The sequence below is a fragment of the Typopeltis vanoorti genome, chromosome 16, assembly GCF_054136105.1.
Source record: "Typopeltis vanoorti isolate ZY-2024b chromosome 16, IOZ_Tvanoo_1.0, whole genome shotgun sequence".
Taxonomy (NCBI): Eukaryota; Metazoa; Arthropoda; class Arachnida; order Uropygi; family Thelyphonidae; genus Typopeltis; species Typopeltis vanoorti.
The window spans coordinates 102336121-102356906 of NC_143564.1; the positions used below are offsets into that span (position 1 = coordinate 102336121).

Here is a 20786-nt window from a genome sequence, read left to right on the forward strand (position 1 = left end):
GTATTGTTAGGAGGAAAGAACTTGACCTTAATGAACTCAAATTCTTCCAGCAAGTCATCCTCAAGGCCTGGAGGATGAGCAGGAGCATTATCCATAACCAGCAAGACTTTGAGTGGCAATTTTTTTTTTAAAAAGGTATTTCTTCACTGCAGAAACGAAGACCTCGTTAATCCACTCAACGAACAAGATACGAGTGACCCAAGCCTTGCTGTTGGACCCCCACATAACGTTTAACTGGCTCTTCTGCACCTTGCATTTCTTGAAGGCTCGTGGATTCTCAGAATGATATACAATCAGGGGCTTGACTTTGAAATCACCGCTTGCATTAGCACACAGCAAGAAGGTGAGACGGTCTTTCATGGGCTTGTGACCGAGCACTGCATTCTCTTCTGCTGTAATGTAGGTCCTCTTTGGCATCTTTTTTCCAAAAAAGCTCCGTCTCATCGTAATTAAAAACTTGCTGTGACAGGTAACACTTGGAAACCATGAACTTCTGGAACTCGGCAACAAACGCCTCAGCTGCCTTTGCGTCCGAACTTGCAGCCTCTTCGTGCCTCACAACACTATGGATGCCACTTCTCCTCTTAAAGTTATCAAACCATCCCCTGCTCGCCTTGAAGCCTTCTTCGCTTTCTGTAGATGTACCTGGCAGTTTACTTACGAGGTCAGCGTACAAGGCCTTTGCCTTCTCACAGATCAAGTTCTCGCTCACAGTATCACCTGCTAGTTGCTTCTTGTTTATCCACATCAAAAGCAACTTTTCTACATCTTCCAGAATACATCGGCGTTGCTTTGATACTCTCGTGACTCCTTTTGCTACATCTAGTCCCCTTAGTTCTTCTTTCTTCTTTAATACCGTGCAAATCGTTGACGTAGACTTCTTATAGAATCTTGCGATGGTGGCCACTTGCATACCTTGTTTGTGCTTCCCGATGATTTCCTTCTTAACTTCCACCATAATCATCTCCTTCTTCTTACTGCCTTCCTTTTCTTCATTGGGGCCATTGTCATAGTACAGTTAATAAAGAACAGTCACTACATTTGGACATAAAATAAAAAAAATGCTTTACGCACGCACATACACACACACGTGGTCACAATGCTAGCACGAATGAGGTATGCCAACTGAGACTGAGCATGCGAGACGATTACCCACAATCCTCAGCTGCTTGTGATCACATGACGCTCGGCAGACAAAGCGTATTGGTAATACTCATATTGCAAGACCTCGCTCGTTTATCAAGTTAAAATTTATTAAAATTTTTTGCACGTCTTGCAAAACACTCGCAGACCAAGTTACTCGCAATCCAAGGTACCACTGTAATAGAACAAGTTAAGGAATTCAATTACCTAGGAAATAGAATCTCGCAATACAATATTGCTTCACAATTGGAAGCAAGACTACAAATTTACAATAGAATGAATGGCATAATTAAAAGAAATTTTCGAAAATACATGACCATGACTAAACAAACAATTAAGATTATATAATATGACCTCTAAAGCATCTCTCAAATTTGGAAGTGAAACTTGGATTCTAAAACAAAGAAACAGACAAAGATTGGATGCAGCACAGATGAAGTTTCTAAGACCTCTCCTGGGAATCACTAGGTTAGATAAAAATAAAAACACAGAAATAAGAGAACGATTAGATACAAAAACATCATACAAGAAATAGAAGCATACCAGCAAAACAAGAATAAATAATAGGATTCTTAAACTAGCACTAGAACATAAACCCACGGGAAGAAGAGACCGTGGACGTCCAAAATTAAGATGGAAAGATCAATCTCATCTGCAGAGTAGGAACAGGACATGAAAAAGCCTATACCTAAATTTGTTCAGACGATGACAACATTGCCAGAGTCTGTTGTGGGTGCCATGACTGTGAATGAGTTCAAATCAAAGTATGATAGATGCTGCACAAATGTTGGATAGTGCTTGGCATAATGTTTAAGGCTTCCTTTGATAAGTCTAAGGACTACATGGAGTAGCCCATAACACTACTACTACTAATTAATGTCCTTCACAAAAAAAGTAATTATGGCACATTTATACAAAGACAGAAACCCTGCTTCACTGTCTGAATCTGAATAGAATGATAAGCTGAAATTATTCCACATTATGGGATGTAATACATCTCCATGCATTCCATGGAGAAGTATTTCCACATTTGAATCATTTTAATTAATTAGTACATTGTTTCTTGCAGAATTTTGTACAGTTAAGACTTAACATATTTCATATGGTGCTACTCTATATGGTGTGTGTGTGTAGCTGATGCATTTTCGTTGTCTTGTGGTTTCTCTTCAGATAAACCTGAAGATATTAGAGTGAAAATTTTATGTTAAAAAAAAAGATAAGTATTAAATTTGCAGTGAGTGATATTTCTCTAATTATGGCTTATATTCCATTTGTCATGCAACATCTCACTCTTGCAACCTCTGGCCTACAGAAATCACTAGTTATACAGTTTCTGGAAGACTTATCTGGAATGCACTAAATAACTGCCAGCTAGAAAATACTCCTGAAAATAGAGTACCATTACATTTTATCCCTGTAACAATGCCCTCCTCTATCAACTTATTCTACAAGTTAACTAATGCCAAAAATTTCTGATTCTTCTTTTTGATGTTCCAGGTATTAGCATACACACATATATTTCAATATCCTGTTGAGCACACATTTTCATCTGTTTTTTAAAAAAGCCTGTCTAAATTTGTAATCATAATGCATCTCTTGTTTTGCACAATTTTCTATTGCATGCTTTAGTGCATGGTATATAGTTAAGGGTCACCTAGAGGAAGCAATATTAAATTCTATTCCTAAGGTAAGGAGGGTTAATCAGGTAGGAGTTAGGTGGATGAATAATATCATTAATCACAAGCTGCAGAAGAAGAAAATGATGTGGAGGGTATATAAAGAGAAGGGTGACCAGCAAACTCATGAACAGTACAAAGCTCAGGCAAGAAAGGTGATCAGCATAGCAGGGAAGGCAAATTCAGATTAAGAGAAGAAAATCTAGCCAAGTAGACCAAAAGAAATCCCAAAGAGTTCGTTCGTTAAGTGGCAAGTAAGGGAGAATGACTATAGAAAATAAACCTTAATGCATGATGATGGTCATGAGGAGACAGAAGCAGATAAAATAGTTGAGTTACTGAGTGACCACTTTGCAAAGGTATATCATCCTAGTGAGGTTACTGATTTAATATATGTGACTGACACATAATGTGGGAACAGAGGTAGATGAGGTTCTTAGGATATTACAGAATCTCAATGTAAATACAGCTGTGGAATTAGATGGGATATCTGCTAGGGTTTTTGCAAAAAAAGTGCATTTAATTTATAGATCAGTCAGTATCGCAGGCATGGTGGTAAAAGTGCTAGAAAAATTGGTCAAAAAGAGAATTCAAGAATGTGAAGGGTCAGTCATGCCTTAGTAATTTACTAAGGCATGACTGACCAATGGAGCAACAGCTGACTTGGATAAAGAAAATGGTTACACGATGATTTTGCTGGATTTTGCAAAGGCATTTGACAGAATACCACATGGAACTCAGTTATGCAAATTATAACAAATAGGGATGAATACGACACTGGTTAAATGGATAACAGGGTGGCTGCTAGAAAGATATTAAGAAGTGATATTATGGAAGGCAGGATCAAGGCGAAATAACCTGAAAGGAAATATTCAGTTATTTGCTGATGATGCGAAATTAAGTAGAGTAATAGTTACTCGAGGCTATGTGGAGAGCTTGCAGGATGATTTAAATAGGCTGTCAGCATGGGCTAAAGATAATGGCTATCAGTTTGATGTGGAGAAATGTAAAGTTATGCATTTTGGGGTAAACATCAATGTGATACATAGCATGTAAATAGATTACATGCTGTGTATCACATTGATGGCACTATACTCCAGAAAATAGCTGAAGCTAGAGATTTAGGGATGATGGTAGACAGTTACAGTTTAAAGGACATATTGCTAAGATTGCCCATAAGATTACTTGGCTATTGAAGAACACATTAACAAGGGTTTCTTGGGGATGAGAAAGCAGTGGAGATGATTCAGAGGCAAGTGACTAAGATGATGAGTGGCCTGTGGAATGTTCCCTATGAGGATAGATTGAGAGTATGTGGATTGAAGAAGTTGGTTGACAGGAGAAAAAGAGGGAATATAATGGAAACGTTTAAGTTACTTAAAGGGTTTTATAAGACTGATGCAGGGAAAACGTTTCAGCACTTGGCTAGAGGGGCCAGAACAAGGGGTCACTTCTGGAAGTTGAATAAAGGTGTGGTTAGTAAAAGTGTGAAGATTAGGTTTTTTGCTTGGAGAGTTGTGAATGAGTGGAATGGGTTGCCAGAGTCAGTTGTCAGTGCTCTGTCTGTTAATGGGTTCACAGAAAGGTATGATAGATTGTGTGGATAGATTGGTTCTCCCACAATGGGGTGGGTGGTGGTGGTAGACTGGACTCAACTGAGGTGCCATATAATAATAATATGAACTAAAAATCATTGGGTGCATTTTTTAGAATGGGAAGTTGAATTTTTTTATAGTAAAAAAATCCTAATTCTTCAGTCACTGATGGACTGCAGTCTTAGATCTTTAACAGATAACTGGCACCAAGTGTAATTTGGGAAAATTATCCACAGTACCTTAAGTTATGGTATCATACTTTAAGCTGGAGGTGATTAAACATTTTTATGTCAAGAATTACTATCCTTTGGAAAAATGTTTTGCAGACTGGAGGTGATTAAACATTTTTATGTCAAGAATTACTATCCTTTGGAAAAATGTTTTGCAGACCAAAAAAAAAAATTTTTAAACACAGCATACTGTTAAAGGTACCTGTAAAAGTAAACATAAATACCATGAAGAAAGCATTCATTATTCACTATTTAAAAAAAAGTTGATAATTCTGTATTATGCAATTATTGTGCAAACTGTAATTATGCAAACAAATCAATAGATTACTTCTTTCTCCATAACACTTACCCACCCATGGCACTATTGTGTTATGAGTTAACCTTTCGTGTGAGGAGGGCACCATAAGAAAAAGTAAGAAAAACCTTTTTAAATATCTTGTAACTGTTCTCTTCATGGGTGACACAGGTCTTGCAAAAATTACTAGTTTGCTGGAACGTAAGGGTACAAGGAAGTCCTGAAAAGTCCTTAGGTTAATTTCCTGATCCAGATTCCACTAGGGCAAACTCCTCCTGCCTTACAACTATTGCTAACCAATATGTTACACTCATGCTACCTACTGTGGTCTCATCATATCTCTCAATGTTTTGAATATACATTCTAATGCTGGTTTGTTTAAACAATATAATTAATTGTCAAGTTTAATTTAACTTATAACCAAGTGAAAAATCTTTGAAAAAACTAGTTATCCAGAATGATAAACCTGCCACCTTTATAAAAAAAAACTGGCTAACTCACTTCAGTTAAAAAAAAAAAAAAAAAAGAAAGAAAGCTAAGAAAGCTTACTTACTCCATATGGGGTAAGTATGCTTTCTTAGGTCCTAGCACACTGAGATCTTCTGCCTTGGCCCTTTGCTATTCTTCTGCTAAATATGCCTGTCCTATATGGTACAGATCCTACCATGCTGAGAAACTTGATCCAGCACTGAATGAAAGCTGCTACTAAATTATTATAGGATGCCCAAAACCAACACCACTAAGAGACCTGTATACTTTAGCTGGTATGACATCCTCCCCCCCCCCCACCACCACCACCAACTTCAATTCAAAGATCTGCATTCTCAGCTGACGAAAGAAGCAGACAAATGAGTGCCACCCACTATCTGGCCAGACCACAGTGCCCCAAAGACTAAGATCCCAACATAGCTTCCTAACAACCATTGAACCACCTAAAGCCCTCCTGAGACAAGACTGCAACAATGGTTTGCACTATACCCTGAGAATAATACTGGTATTCCAATAGCCGAACATCTTCCACGTGGTGCCCATTTGGACTGGAATACTTGGAAAAGCCTCAACAGAATACAAATGATGGGACACTGCAAACAAAACCTCATCAAATGGGGCTACCTCACTGGACCAGATAACTGCGAGTGTGGGACAACCCAGTCCATGGAACACCTTTCTTGCCCACTTCTTCAATTACCTTGCACAAAAGAGGACCTTATATCCTGCACAGAAAGAGTAGTTGATTGCACAAGATCCTGGAGGAACATCTGACCATATTTATTGTACATAACTTTATACTGTATACTTTATACATGTAAAAAAGTTACATGTAATGTAATCTAGATCGGGGACCATAAAACAACCTGAGGTAAGACGATATCTGGTTAACCAATCAGGAAATTAGTGAATAATGAGTGCCAACAAACAAAAATGTCCTATACTGACCATAACTGTTTTACAAGAAAGTTTAAAGTAACCTCACAAATACTTGGAATTCCTACGAAATGCAATAAAAATCAAGGCTTAATTTTACATCAAGTATGGTCTGCTTTCATCAAAAATTTAACTGCACGGACCTAGGATATAAACACGCATGATACCACAGAACGTGATAGCAACAGCTAGCAATGTTCAAACATGCATACAGTACCAAATTTACCATTTGTATTCTGGTTTACCAATTATATATGACAGTTGTAAAATTATCAAACACCTAATATGTGTAATTAATTGTTAATAGGCTTTTGTTGCATAAAACTTTTCTGTATCAGTACCCCTGATGATGCAAGTCTTACAACTTAAAAAACTTGTCAGGTTTTAATTGCTTATTTTTATTAAACTCTTTATTTACATCATAATGTGGTCTTAATACCAAAAACTTTCAACAGAAATTTACGTTTACAAAGCGCTTTTATTCTAAAGAAACATTCATCTTGTGAAATGAACCAACTAATCTTTACCAACCAAGGTACATGATACAAGAACTGCACTACAGAGGCACTGGGATGACTACCTGCCTACAGATAATGTAATGGACATCCTGCCATAAACACAGACTTTTAATATTTCATTACTTTATGAGTGGAAAAAAAATGACACACCATTCATCTCAAAAGTTATGCATCCTTTAAATACTCTATTGCGAGCATAATTATATAAATATAATTTTTATAAATTTTAAAAAAGAGATACTCATTATTTGCTCAATGTTGCAAATATAAGCTGTAAGCTGGAGATAAGTAGAAAGATTTTTTGGGGGATTGTGGGGTTTGCATGAAGCATGTTTGTGAATCAAGGCATAAAAGACAGAAGATAAGCTATAGGTAACAGCACACATAAATCATCCTAACTAAAAATTCACATGTATGCCACAGTAATTAACTTTTTAATATGTAAATTTTGTCTCAAGTATCATAAGACATCATCATCAGTACAGTTAAACACCAATAAGAATTATTATTATTACATGACACCTCCAGGGAGTCCAAAGACTCATCGAGGGAAGGCACTTTCTTTACAACTCTCCATCTCCGCCAATCAATCCACCAACCTACACCAATGCCATCTACTGCCCACCACCAACACCACTAGTATTATCACAAGCACAAACATCCATGCCCATGGCAGGATTTGAATCCACAGCCTTTTGGCTGGAGAGCAGATATGCTAACCACTTGGTCAACCAAGCTGGCAATTACATAAAATAAAAATAAAAAACAGTGTGCATGCTTTCATTGAAATTCCTCTATGTATATAGTAGTGTGTTTAAGGATTAAAAACTATTGGATTAAGCATGCCACCGTATAGATAGAGGGATTCCAATGCAAGCATGTGCACTACTGGTTTTTTTAATGTAATTGTTGTTGTTTAATAACTGTACTGATGATGTCTTATGATACTTAAGATGAAATATTTACATATTAAAAATTAATTACTGTGGCACACGTGAAATTTTTAATTATGAATACTCCACAGGTTACACTCTACAAGATAAATCATCCTACACACAAAGATGGTGAAACTTTTATCATGCGTACTTGTTTAATTACAGTGATTAAAATTTCCACCGATAATCAGATTCAACAGTGGGAATGGTTTTACTCAAAGTGCTCTGTTTTTCCATTCCTAAACATACAATTAATATCGAAAATATTTGATAGTAGTTATGTGTAATGTAAAGGAATAATTATGAATTTGGGTTCCTCATGAGCTTATGTCCTTTCCTGCACTAAATGAACTTAAGTCTACTGAGTGGAAGGTCAATGATATCTCAATTCTGACTAATAAACTAGCTATCTTTATTACTAAAATAAGGGCCTAAAAAGGTTTTGATTCTGGCAAAAGCAAGTTATTTATAAAAAAGGGCAATAGAATTCATAAATCAAGTTTATAAATAGGATGAAAAGGCAAATATATGGGCTCACAGATTGAGTGAATGTCTTTTGTAGCGCAAACCAAGACAACACTGATGCCAAAGGTTATATTCTCATAAGCTCTCAGCAAAATTTAATCTGGCTATAAAATTAAAATGATATAAGAATAGCAATCTAACTTCTCTTCTAAAGATGCTTCTTTGTCATATACAATTGTTAAAAATAGTACTTGCAAACTAGCCAACTTGGGGCAAACAGGTCGAGTAGTTAATACTGGGATTGAAGAACACTTATGGTAAAAGTGCATTGATGGACCAATATACTTTAAATACACTTAAAAAAAAAAAAAAGTCAGCTTCTGCACTAAAGCACCTACTGACTTCATCAAATACAACAGCTGCATAATAATGCACCAAAATAATTAAAGCCACTTATGATTCAATCCTAAGAGAGCAGATACTAAATTGTAGTTCCTGCTTAGTTTTAGATGCAGTTTTGAAACTATATATGTGCTTTGTGTACATGGCTATTAACAACTATATCATCCTGAAGATAATGGTTTGAAATCCAGTGAAATATCAGCAGAACATGCATAGCTCAGTCGATATAGACAAAACCCTTTGGTTGGAAAGACCTGGATTCGATTCCCATCAGTGTCATAAGGAACCTTTATCTGGTGGGGCGTTTTTTCATCTCCCAGAACAGGTGGGGCGTTTTTTCATCTCCCTATAAACACATATGGATTACAGTCATGAATATTGACCTTAGGGGATGCAGAAGAAGAGTGATGAACCGGTTGCATTAATTCATTGTAAGCCCCTCATCAGGTGAGGGAACTCAACCCGTCCTAAGAGACTGAAGGGTAGGATAGGATAGGAAATATCAGCAATTCAACTGAATTACTTTTCTACGAGCAGTATTGTAATTATATAATTAAAAATCCAACAGATGAATGACAATAAATATTTCAACACATAAGGTGTGACAATTCAATTCCTGGAATGACACACAAACTATATTTGCTTATCTGTACATTAGAACCACTATCACCTTCAAAGCAATCCTACTGAGCAACAATCCACTTAAACAATGCAGTCATTGTTCAAAACCTTTCTAACTTGTCTTCTGGAATGCTTTTTATTACATGATGTTGAATGTCAGAAAATCTGCATCTTTTCAAGGCATTCTCCAGTTTTATACTCAAAAGTAAAAAAGGTGCAGAGGATGGTGCAATTTTACAGGTTTCTTCTTACAAGTTTCATGTAATAATCCTCCCCCCCTTTTTTTAATATGTGGTTCCCACCCACGAAAAGTTAGTAGTATAATAATAAACCTACAGAGTACATATGTACCATGGTGGGCTATGGATTTTTTCCCCCATTTTTCTCAATTTTGTATGTGTGTGTGTTTATATATACATAAACATAGAAGACTTTGTAGCTCAGTACTAGCACTCCTCAGTGCTAAACTACCCGAAGAAAGAGTGTCGCTAGTTTGATTCTAATTGCCAACTAGATTTTTTTAGCACCTCCATTGAACAAACGGAAGAACAGTATACGTTGCACCCTTCGATTGGAAAAGGCCTAAGTTTGATTCTCGTCGTGATGAGAGGAATCTTTATATGGATTTTTTTCAATTGATGGCGAGTTAACCAATCTCATAAGGAGGTAGCAGGATTTTCTCTCCTCCCACCCCCAGAAACTCAGGTTTTTCATCCTGCATACAGACAAATCGGCCTTCAGAATAAACACAATTTACAGACAAAAAATACTGGTGGTGGTGGCAGCAGATGGCGTTGGCGTAGATGATGATAGTGGTGGTTTGGTGTAGTTGGTGGAAACGGAGTCTTTGGACTCCCTGAAGGTGTCATGAAAATAATAAAAATAATATATTTTTGTAATTTTACAACCTTGCCAGCATTTCTAAATAATAATGTTGGTTCACTGTTTGTTCGTATTTAATGAATTTAAAGTGAACTATGTCCTATTATAAAATAAATAAATAAAAAACAGACACTGTCATGATCTGTCGTCATGGAATTTGCACCTTTTTTTTTAGGTCTTGGTGAAGATTTTTTGTTTCAGGATCATGCTGAAAGTACCAAGTGTCATCACCAGTAATAATTATCAAAAAAACATTAAGCTAGCACTGCTTTTGATCTTCACTCAAAATTCGCAGGACTATCTTTGCAGAAATTTTTATCATCTCCGAATCGTCCATCAAAATCTTCTGCAACGTTTCTATGTCTAAATTTAATTTTTTTACCATTAGCCCTACACTTAAACCCATCCTTCTTTAAACCTCTTAAGCAACTTAAATGGCATGATCACCATAAAGCACTCTTAACATGTCTAAGCTCAAAAGTGCGGTGTTTCAACTGCGCTTTTGCCTAACTTTAGACAAAACTTGATGTTAATGCACTGTTGTAAATTCCACTCACTCATGTACTATTGAAAGCAATAAATTTGAGCATGCAAGCCCTTGACATAGATTGTCTACTACTGGCTTGATGTTTTGATACAACTCAAGGCTTGCCACATGCATGATAGTAAGAGCCACTGCAGGAATTTACCACTCTTTATATGTATTCATTAATTAAAAATTAAATTTCACTGCAGATATTATGTACCTTTGGTACATAATTTCTGTGCTCCAGACACAAGTATCTATAATAGTAGCTAATAAGAATTTAATGAGATAATAACTATCTCAAATTAACTAAATATTTTAATTACATGGAGTTAATTTTTAGCATACATATGGTTAAAAACAGGAATATAAGCATACCATTGTAAATTTTTTTCTATATTTCAACTCTTCAGCTCTCCTCTTCTTCCTCAGAATAAACTTTATTTCTTCAACTGATAATCCTTTCTTTTGCAAACATATCCTGGTTCTCTTTAATTTATTTTCTGCATTTCTAGGCAATAAGACAATTCCTTTTAATTTACGGTTTTCCAAAAATTTTGCACTACTCCACTTTTTAACTTTTGATGAAAGTTTTAAGTGATTATTACATTTCTTACTAATATCGCTTAATCTGCTCTCATTACTCCTTGTGTTTATGATTTCACTATCTTCAATTTGAGGTTGCATTATTTTCTGTTTCTTTATCATGTCATCTCTATCTGCTGTAGCTATCTCTACTGTATTTAATTTTGGCTGCATTCTTTTCTGTTTCTTCTGTTTTACTGGCTTGTCTGCTATATCTGTTTTCTTTGATTTTAATTCTGACTGCATTTTTTTCTTTTTCTTCTGTAGTTTTATTATTTTATCTTTATGTACTAAATGTACCTCATTGAATGTGTTTGACTTAAATTTTGGCAGCGCACTGTTTTTTTTCCCATTCTGCTTTTTTATTGTATCATTTTCTATTAAATCTGCTTTTTCCGATAAATTTGATTTTAATTCAAGCAGCATATTCTTCTTCTGCTTTATCATTTTCTCTTTATCTACTATATCTGTCTCTGATTTTAATTTAATATTGTTTTTAAGCTTACAATTCACTTTTTTCTTTGCAATATTTACCTTAGACATATTTTTCTTTTCAAACAAATGCTTTAACAGTTTCTTCTCTTTCTTAGATTTTTTACTATGTTGCTCTGGTGTATGAATATCTCTAATTTCCTTTTCATCATCTTTTGATTTTGAAAATGAGGATGTCAAATTCAAATTATGACTTTTTTTTTCAGACCGATAACCACCAGAACTTTTGTCAGCTTTTACTGAGCTCTCATTATTACTAAAGAATTCAGTCCAAAGAGTACATTTTTCTGGCTGTTTCTGATGTTGGTGCACAGTTTTTGCTCTTGCCCAGCGTGTCATTTTCAAAATGTTCTTATCAGCATAACCTGAAACAAAATAACACTATTACATAGTCATGAAGTATTAATTTTATCTACCTATCAAAATTAATACATTACTATGTCATGAAGTCATTGATGCCAATGTCATTAAGTTTATAAGAATAATCTCAGTTTTTGCTGCTAGAATTTAAAATATAATGAAAAGAGTAATAAAAACATTGGAAGCGAAAAATAATTAAATTAATATTCATTCATTCAATTTTAAGTATTTCTGCAAAATATAGAAACACCTATTAAATGTCTGTCAGTCCAAGTGCAAATTATTCTCAGACTTTGAAACAACAGAGTACACTCTTAATCCTTACAAATTCTGTCAAATCATCTCAAATTTTGTTTAAATCAAATTGTTTGCACTACAAAGGAGATAAAATGTCAAAATTATATTTGCATTAACTCAGTGGCGTAGCTACAGCTTTTGCCGCCCAGGGCAGTCTCCGAGTTTTCCGTCCCTCTCAATGCACACCAAAAATACCAAAAAAAAAAAAATCAAAACAACGCATAGGGAAATAAATTAAAACTATGTTTATTTTTGAAGTAAAATTTTAATTTCAATATTCTAAAATGTTATTTTTCTTGCTTTTCTGTTAGCAAAAATTGATGACATTGGTGAAGTCTATTTCATAGTAATGTAGGTAATTCTTAATCAATTTTATTTAGAAAACCTCCTCTCACAACTAGCAACACTTACAGAAATTGTGAGGAAAAATTTGCAGTGGTATTACAATATTTGGAGTTCAAAATGTTCAAAAAGTTCAAAAGGTTCAAAATGCCACCCCCCCCCTAGCTACGCCACTGCATTAACTCCAATCTGACTAGACAGAATTTAATGCCATTTGATATAATCAGATTCCTGAATAAATGGACCCTCAAGGGGCACACATAAGATACCAAGATAGTACTATGGGAAAAGTTTACTTCCTATCAACAATTCACTTATAAATTACCCACCATTGGCCAAAACTACAGTAGTCAGATCTTACATTGTCTTCTAAGACACTTCTAACTGCATCAATCCACTTAGATCATGGTGGATTGACTATACCATTTAAGATTAGCTCTGTTCACACATCCCAGAATTCTAACAATCTCGTGTTTCTTTCTAACATTTTAATTTTTTTTTTAATATGATTCTACAAGATGCCATATATTCACTCTCCATATTTTCCTAAGAACTCTCATATCTGATCTCTTACCTTTCATCAGTTGTTTTATTTCTAACCCAATGCCCAGGTTCCATAAGTTAAAACTGGTTTGAACAATGTTTATATGGCTATTTCAGTATTTTGGCTCTTATATTCCATATAAATTCATTCTATTAAGTCCCTGTTTTACCAGTTCTGCTAAATTTGTTGTCTATTTCCATTAAAAATAAATAAATGTTTCCACTCAAAACTGTGCATAAATAGAAATGTTTTACTTGTATGCATTCTCCACTCAGAATGCAGTTGATGTTTTCAATTTTCATAGTACAGTAATCCATCGAACCTTCAATGACACTTCAGTTAACAGCCCCTTGCAGTCAACTGACTTCTGGTACATCATCAGATAAGTGTGTAAAAATAATCATAATTTAAAATTCTGAATATTTTTACCTATTGTTTATGTTAGAATGTTTATTAGTTTTGGTTTCATAGCATGCATTGTCAGCACTTGCGATGGGTCCGTTATTGAAATTTTTTTGTCAAAGTGAAATGTAAAGAAGTTAAAAAAATTGATGTACTTACTGGATTTGATATTTGTATTACTTACAGAAAATTTATTATAGTTTAAAATATGAAGTTGTGTTTTGAAGAGACATCCTTGTTACGCTAATGTAATCTATGTGTCAGCCATTATACCTAACTTCTTGCTTGCCAATTTCATGGAGTGTGCATGCTCGCCGAGAAGTCGGATGTGTGATTGACAGCTAACAAGAACAGCGTTCGGTATCAGAGTAACAGGAGTAAACAAGACAGCATTCGGGAAGAAATAAGAACACAGGCCGGCAGATATTTAGATTCAGAGTAAATTGTGTTTTTTATGTGACATTCAGAGGAAAATTAATAGTATATTCCAAAAAAGGAATCGTGGAACCATGACGTTTCAAAGTGGAACAAGTATTGATAAATAAAAGAAAATACATGCACTGCTATAGATCGTTTTAAAAGGAATATTTGAGGAAACACTGATTGGAAGATTTATAGTAGATTCCGAAAAGGGAATCGTAGAACTGTGAATTTTTTAAAGTGGAAGAGTTAAGACTGTCAATAAGCATAAGTGAATAAAAGAAGAAGTTGCTATTTACTTTCTAAAGGAGTGTTCAAGGAAATACTATTTGGGAAGTTTTGTCTGTCTTAAGGATGCCGGATCTAACTATTATTTCTACTAAAAAGGAGACAGAATTGAGTCAGGAAAAATTAATGTGTGCTACATGAGTGATGAGAAAGGATCCTGTAAAAATGAAGAATAAAGTCATATATCTTTGGAAAAGGGCCTTGACAGAGAAAGAAACTGGCTATGAACATTTTGTCATTGCGCAAACAAAGTGTTTAGTCTAGTCTTAAGTGTAAGTTTATTTTTATAAAAAGGCCTTGGATCCAATTAATTCTGTAGTTATAGTTATGTGAAGTTGTTTGAAGTGTATATATTTGTTTTGTTTTTTTTAAATGTGTTTATTTTGTATTTTGGTCTTGAGTCAGTGATTTTTTGGATTCTGAAAGAAATAGTAAAAAAGAGGTCATTGCACCAATCGGATTGAACCCTTGATCATATATAGGTACACTCAGAAACAGGTGCACGCCAAGAGTGTTTGCTGCCAGGTGCAGTGCACCCCTTGCACCCTCGGGTTGGCGCGGCCCTTCTTGGAAATAATAAAAAAAAATAATTGTTGAACAGAGATCATCTCTATGACAGGATTAATATTAAAAAAATAATTAAAAATCCTTTCTTTAAACAAGTGTACTTAAATTATCTGAACAAATTCTTCTACTGTATGTCTTCTTAATGCTGATTTTCATTCCAAATTTGTTACAACAATTATTCAATTTAGTTAAGTTTACCGATACTGGGATCTCCAATTCTGACAAATTTAATGCAACTTCCCTTCATAACGTGATCCACAATGTAAATCCATGCTTAAATGTAGGCTTGGTATTGCTCGATTTAATGTCCAGTTAACACATAAATGAAGCATTTTGAACAGTTTTTCTCTTGAAATCTCGTCAAATGCCCTTTACAGCTCTACAAAACTTAATGGAGATCCTTCTTACATTCTCATGATTTATCAACTATGTCATACAGTGAAATTCTGATCCTAACAATTTGGACTTATTCAACATGAACCCAGATTGTTCTTCTCCAAGTTTCTCTTCCACAATTTTTCTTAGCTTCTATTCAAGTGGGTCTGCATAAGTCTCACTTGGAACTCAAAGTAGGGAAATTATAATTTGAAGTGCAGCCACCGTAAAATTTTTATATATCGATATTTGAGCATTTCTAGTCAAATTATTAGCATCTGACCTATATAGAGTCAAAGACTCATTGCAGGACTCAAATTTAATGGAATAAATAGAGCACAAAGAGAATAATTAAACAGCAGTTTAATTGTTCTAATATTTCTTCTATCACAGAGACCTCTTCAGGAATACAATATTAAAATTGAAATAACCACACAAAATAATAAGTGCAAGAAATTAAACAAAAGCATCAAGTCCTATGAGGGGAACCCTCTATGGGTAATGTTGACCAGCCTTAGATATTGGGTGGGAGGCATAAGAATTAAAGTTTCCTATGTCGCCTCCGTAGCGCAATTGGAAGGACGACGGTACATTGTGCCGTTCGATTGGAATAGGCCTAAGTTCGATTCTCGTCGTGACGGGAGGAATCTTTATCTAGACGATTTCAATCGAAGATGAGTTAGCCGATCTCATACGGAAGTAGCAGGGTTTTTTCTCCCGGAAACTCGGGTTTTTCATCCCACATACAGACAAATCGGCCCTTCAGAATATGCAATTTACAGACAAAAAATACTAGTTGTGGTAGGTGATAGATGGCATTGATGGAGATGAGTCGTAGCAGAAGTTCGATGTAGTGGTTGAGACAGTTGTAGGTATCCTCCCGCGATGAGTCTTCGGACTCCTTGGAGGTGTCAGGAATAATAATATCTTGATAAGTTTAACACAAATATATTTATTAAGATTAGGCAGGTTTTTTTTTTTTTTTTTTTTTTCAAAATCTGCTGCTGATTCTAAAGTCTTTCAAGTTTGTATTTGCTATGATGAAGCATAATAGTTTCATTCCACTTGATTCTGTGCAAGGTATCCAGCTAAACTCAGATACTGTGAAAAGACAGACCATAGTTGTGGCAGCTTATGCACTTTTCTGATGTTCTTCTAGGTAGCTGTTAGTAGATCTTCCTCCCATTTGGATCATAATATAAGTTACAAGAACAAGGAGCCTTGTAAACACTCAGGACAGAGAGGGGTGGAAATGGACCCTTAGGAGAGAGGAGAAAGGAAGCCAGCTTCATATGAGGCTTGAAAGCAGTGTAGAGATTAGTCTAGCCATAAATACTGTTACAACTTGATCACATTTAATCTATCAGTAAATCATTTGCAGCTTTCAACACAAACAAATCACATGTATAACGTTCAATGTTCACATACTTAATGTTCAAAATGTTCCCCTTTTGCTTTCATGCACACCCAAAGTCTGTGAGGCTACACATCAATGGTGGCACACACAACATCCAAAAGAAACATTGCCACTGCTTGCTCCAAATCCACTTTCAGGCTGGTGATGCTTGTGGGAGGTCATTTCTAATAGGCTACTCTCTCTCTCTGTCTAGCTCCAACCATAATTTGAAGTCCAACAGATTCAGTTTGGGACTTCCAGACTTGGAGGTGAATATGTCGCGCATATTCACCTCCAACCACTACCGGTGGGCTCAACTCACACAAAGTCTCAACCCTTGGTTGAATTTTATTCCTGCTTGTTTGCATTAGAGGTGGCAGGCGAACTCGCACACTCATTATATGGCATGTTTCAATTCATGGTAGAATTTTATTTGAAGTTAGCCTTTGTGATCTGTCATGATAACATCGAGAATTTCAAATGCAATAAAATAAACACTTATTTCATGTAATTCAAAAATTGGACAATAGTTTTTAGTTAGATACTGTGTTTCTGGTGCAACACATGGTTTTGCTCGAGTCCATGCAGCATAGCTTCTGTGAGAGGGGACGTGATTCATTAATTAGCGCCATTTTTATTTTAGCTGTCTCTAATTGCACTATTTGTTGAGAAATATATTACACAGACTGCAAAAGCCTCTGTACCTTATTCAATTATACAATAAAGCCACTTGTTTTTCTTGCATCTGCAGTATAATGGCTGTTGAAGAGGGAGTGTTGTTAACCGCAGGGAGCAAGTTACTATCGCCTCGACGTGAACATGTTTAAACATTTTTCGTGTGCAAGGTATATGAAAAATTTTTTAACGTCTTTTTTCATAAAGAAAAATCAGGGGTGCGAGTTATACGCGAGGGCAAGTTATATTCGAGTAAATACGGCAAGTGTTTCACCGACAAGTTGACATCCTTCTGCTGCTTCCCCTGCTCAGCAGACTTCTATGGCAAGTTGCAATGCATAAATATTTTTCTCACTACCGTTTTTTCTTTTTTTTTTTTCAAACCAACATCATTAAAATCAATCTGATAATACAATGATCAATTTTACACTGAATAATATAAAATTTTGGCAATCAGAATGGGATATGTCAAAGAAAATTTGCACAAATTAATTTAATGATGTTGGCCTGAGGAAACTACAATATGCTACAAAATTTCATTAGTCCAGTGATTGATAACTAATTTAAATACGTACCTTTATATTTGTTAAATTAATTTAATTAAATTAATTTTCTATTAACTTTTCCCCTATTAAAAACTGCCCGGCACATCAGCAACTCACTTTGTGAATTTTTTGCACGTGCACATTGAAAGGTTCACCACCACTGTACTATGGGATGGAAAGGATAATGAGATTTATGAATTTTGGTCAAATCCATATACCCAGAGGAAGGATAACAGGTTTGAGTTTTTTTTAACAACTCAAGGAGACCAAGATATGACATTTTTAGAAGCCTTTTTAGCATTCCCCCCCCCCCCTGCAACTTAGTGGATTCATAATCTAGTGGTTTCTAAGGTAGTGCAATCTCTGAATAGCACATTTATTTTTCGATTATGATCACTGGAACTGAGAACAGTAGAATTACCTTTGTCAGCTCTAATAATGATTATATTGTTGTCTCGGCAGCACATAGTGTGTATAGTTGGCTATTTGAGATTTCTTTCAGCAGTGACACTTGAGATAAGATGTTAGCCTGATGTTGATGGAAACATTGAAGTAAGATTCAGATGATGCATTCTATATGCCACAATATTTCTAAAGTAGGAACTTGCTAAGGTGCTACTGCAAAGTTGTGACCAAGGGTAAGAGCACTAATGGCTGTTTTGTCAAGTCTTTTTGATGAAAGATTAACTTGTAGAGGCTGACTCTACAGCTGAGTGAAACTGCAAAGATTGTTATTTTTTTTAATATGTTTATCCTTGATTTTCTAAAACTCTACGCAAGCAAATTTATCGGAAATACTGAAGGCAATACTCCCAAGTTCTGGGTTGGAAACAGACAAGAGTTCAGCTTGGAGAGAGCTAACAGCTGCATTAATAGCATATAATTAGCACTAGTAGGAGTGATCTGTTCAGAAAGCAAAGCTAGTGTGTCTGTAAGCGAGAGAAATTTTACTTTACACTTGACACATGGAGGTATAATTCCATCTGTACATCTTTAGAGGAAGGTCAGCTGATTAATTTCCACAAATAAACATAGCTTCCACTTACAGTACTGTTTAGCTTTGCATGCTATGTCAACTTCATAAACATGGTTGTTAAACTTTCCAAGATTTGGGAAAAATTAATTTTTCGGCCTCTCACCCAACATCACCACAGGGGTGCCCCCTCATAGGATTTTAAGCTTTAATTAGGCTAATTTTTTCCACTTGTTTTGTATTTATTTTTGTGTATGTTTTCATAATTTTAATATTGTATTACTGAAGATATCTGTGTGAGAAATAGGAAATATTAGAATGATTAACCTGCTGTTTAATTATTTCTTGTTTGTGCTGTATTCATTCCATTAAATTTTAGTATGAGTGTAAACCAGCACTTAAGCCTAAATACATATTTATTCATCGAGATGGCCCACACTCATGCAAAAGATCATCGAACTATGCCTCAGTTTTTGCACTTACCACACTTTTAGGCAAAGAATTCTACTTTTCATGCACAGAACTTGCTCCTCACTTCCTTATACAGCTTCCAGGGATGACCCATTGTATCTTCCGCTCTCTCTCTCTCTCTCTATCAAAAATCTCCTCCAATTTACTCTGGTAACAATCTCTCACCAACTTATGCCTCAATTACATCTCTTCTCCTTCTGTTCACAAGGCTCTGCAAGTTGCTTTCCTTAAACCATTCCACATATCCAACATTCTATAGACCTGACACAGACTTAGTAAACCTTCTCTGGACACACTCTAATATATCCTCATCCCCTTGAAAACAAGGCAGCTAAATCTGCATGCAGTAGCCCATACGCAGCTTATCAAGACTGCATATGGAACAAGGGAACTATAACCTATTTGCTTGATGGAAAGGGGAAAAAACCCAGAGGATCTTCTAGAGGGACCTTTGCAATTAGAAATGCCTTAGAAGACCAGAATATAAGATCCAACAATGCTCGAGTCCTGATATACTAATCTGGATGAAAATTTATTGATAGGAACTTAGTAATAATGTAAACTTTTCATGTAGTTCTATCTTCATATTCAGTACACCATATGGGGAGTGCATATCAAGGAACTTGATATCAACGTTGATTTGATATGGGATATTCATCTGTTTGCTGATAATGCTAAGTTGGGGAAGGCAACAGTCAATTAAAGTGATGTAGAAGTCCTGCAGGCTGACTTGAATAAACTTACCTTATGGGCAAATGATAACTGCTGTTCTTTTGATATGGCAAAGTGTAAATTTATACACTTCAGTTTGAAAAAAGCCCCAATTTGCATATTATACTGACAGGATTGCACTAACAAAAACTGATTCAGGCAGGGTTTGGGGAATCATGTTGGACAGAAAATTGAAGTTCAGGGGATATACTGCTGGCAAAGCCAGCACAGCAGAACACTTGAATGCTTTAAAACACACCGACTAGTGATAAGGAAGTCATTGTTCCTCTTTATAAGGCTTTCATGTTTCCACTTCTGGAGCTGCTCTTGGTTTTGGTCACCTGGGTTTCTTGGATACGGGGAAATTATGGAGAGGCTTCAGAGGAAACAAAATGATATCCACCTTGTGGAATGATTGGTGTGATGAAATTGTTTAGCTACAAAAATTAGTTTTTTGGTTGGAAACATCTAAATTGCTAAACGAGTTTTCTAGTAAAGATGTAGAGGAAATTTTTCAATAAATAACAGGAGGGGCAAGAATGCGGTCAACATCTGAAGTAGAGTAAAAGTAAAGTGCTGTTAGGAATGATTGGAAGCGATTATCAGAGTTGATCTGTAAATTATCAATTT

General features: G+C 35.4%; 1 protein-coding gene across 3 annotated transcripts in view; it reads right to left on the reverse strand.

Moving 5' to 3' along the window:
• Positions 1-20786, reverse strand: part of LOC150098225 (uncharacterized) — an 89860-nt gene that overhangs the window by 68029 nt on the left and 1045 nt on the right. For 2 of the 3 annotated variants that reach the window (XM_090406082.1, XM_090406081.1), the window contains exon 2: positions 11092-12155. In XM_090406082.1, the coding sequence (XP_090262208.1) occupies positions 11092-12129 (1038 nt within the window). In that variant the 5' untranslated portion in view covers positions 12130-12155. Of the gene's footprint in view, positions 1-11091; positions 12156-20189; positions 20541-20786 lie in introns of those variants that run through there. The other variant, XM_090406083.1, reaches the window with a different exon arrangement.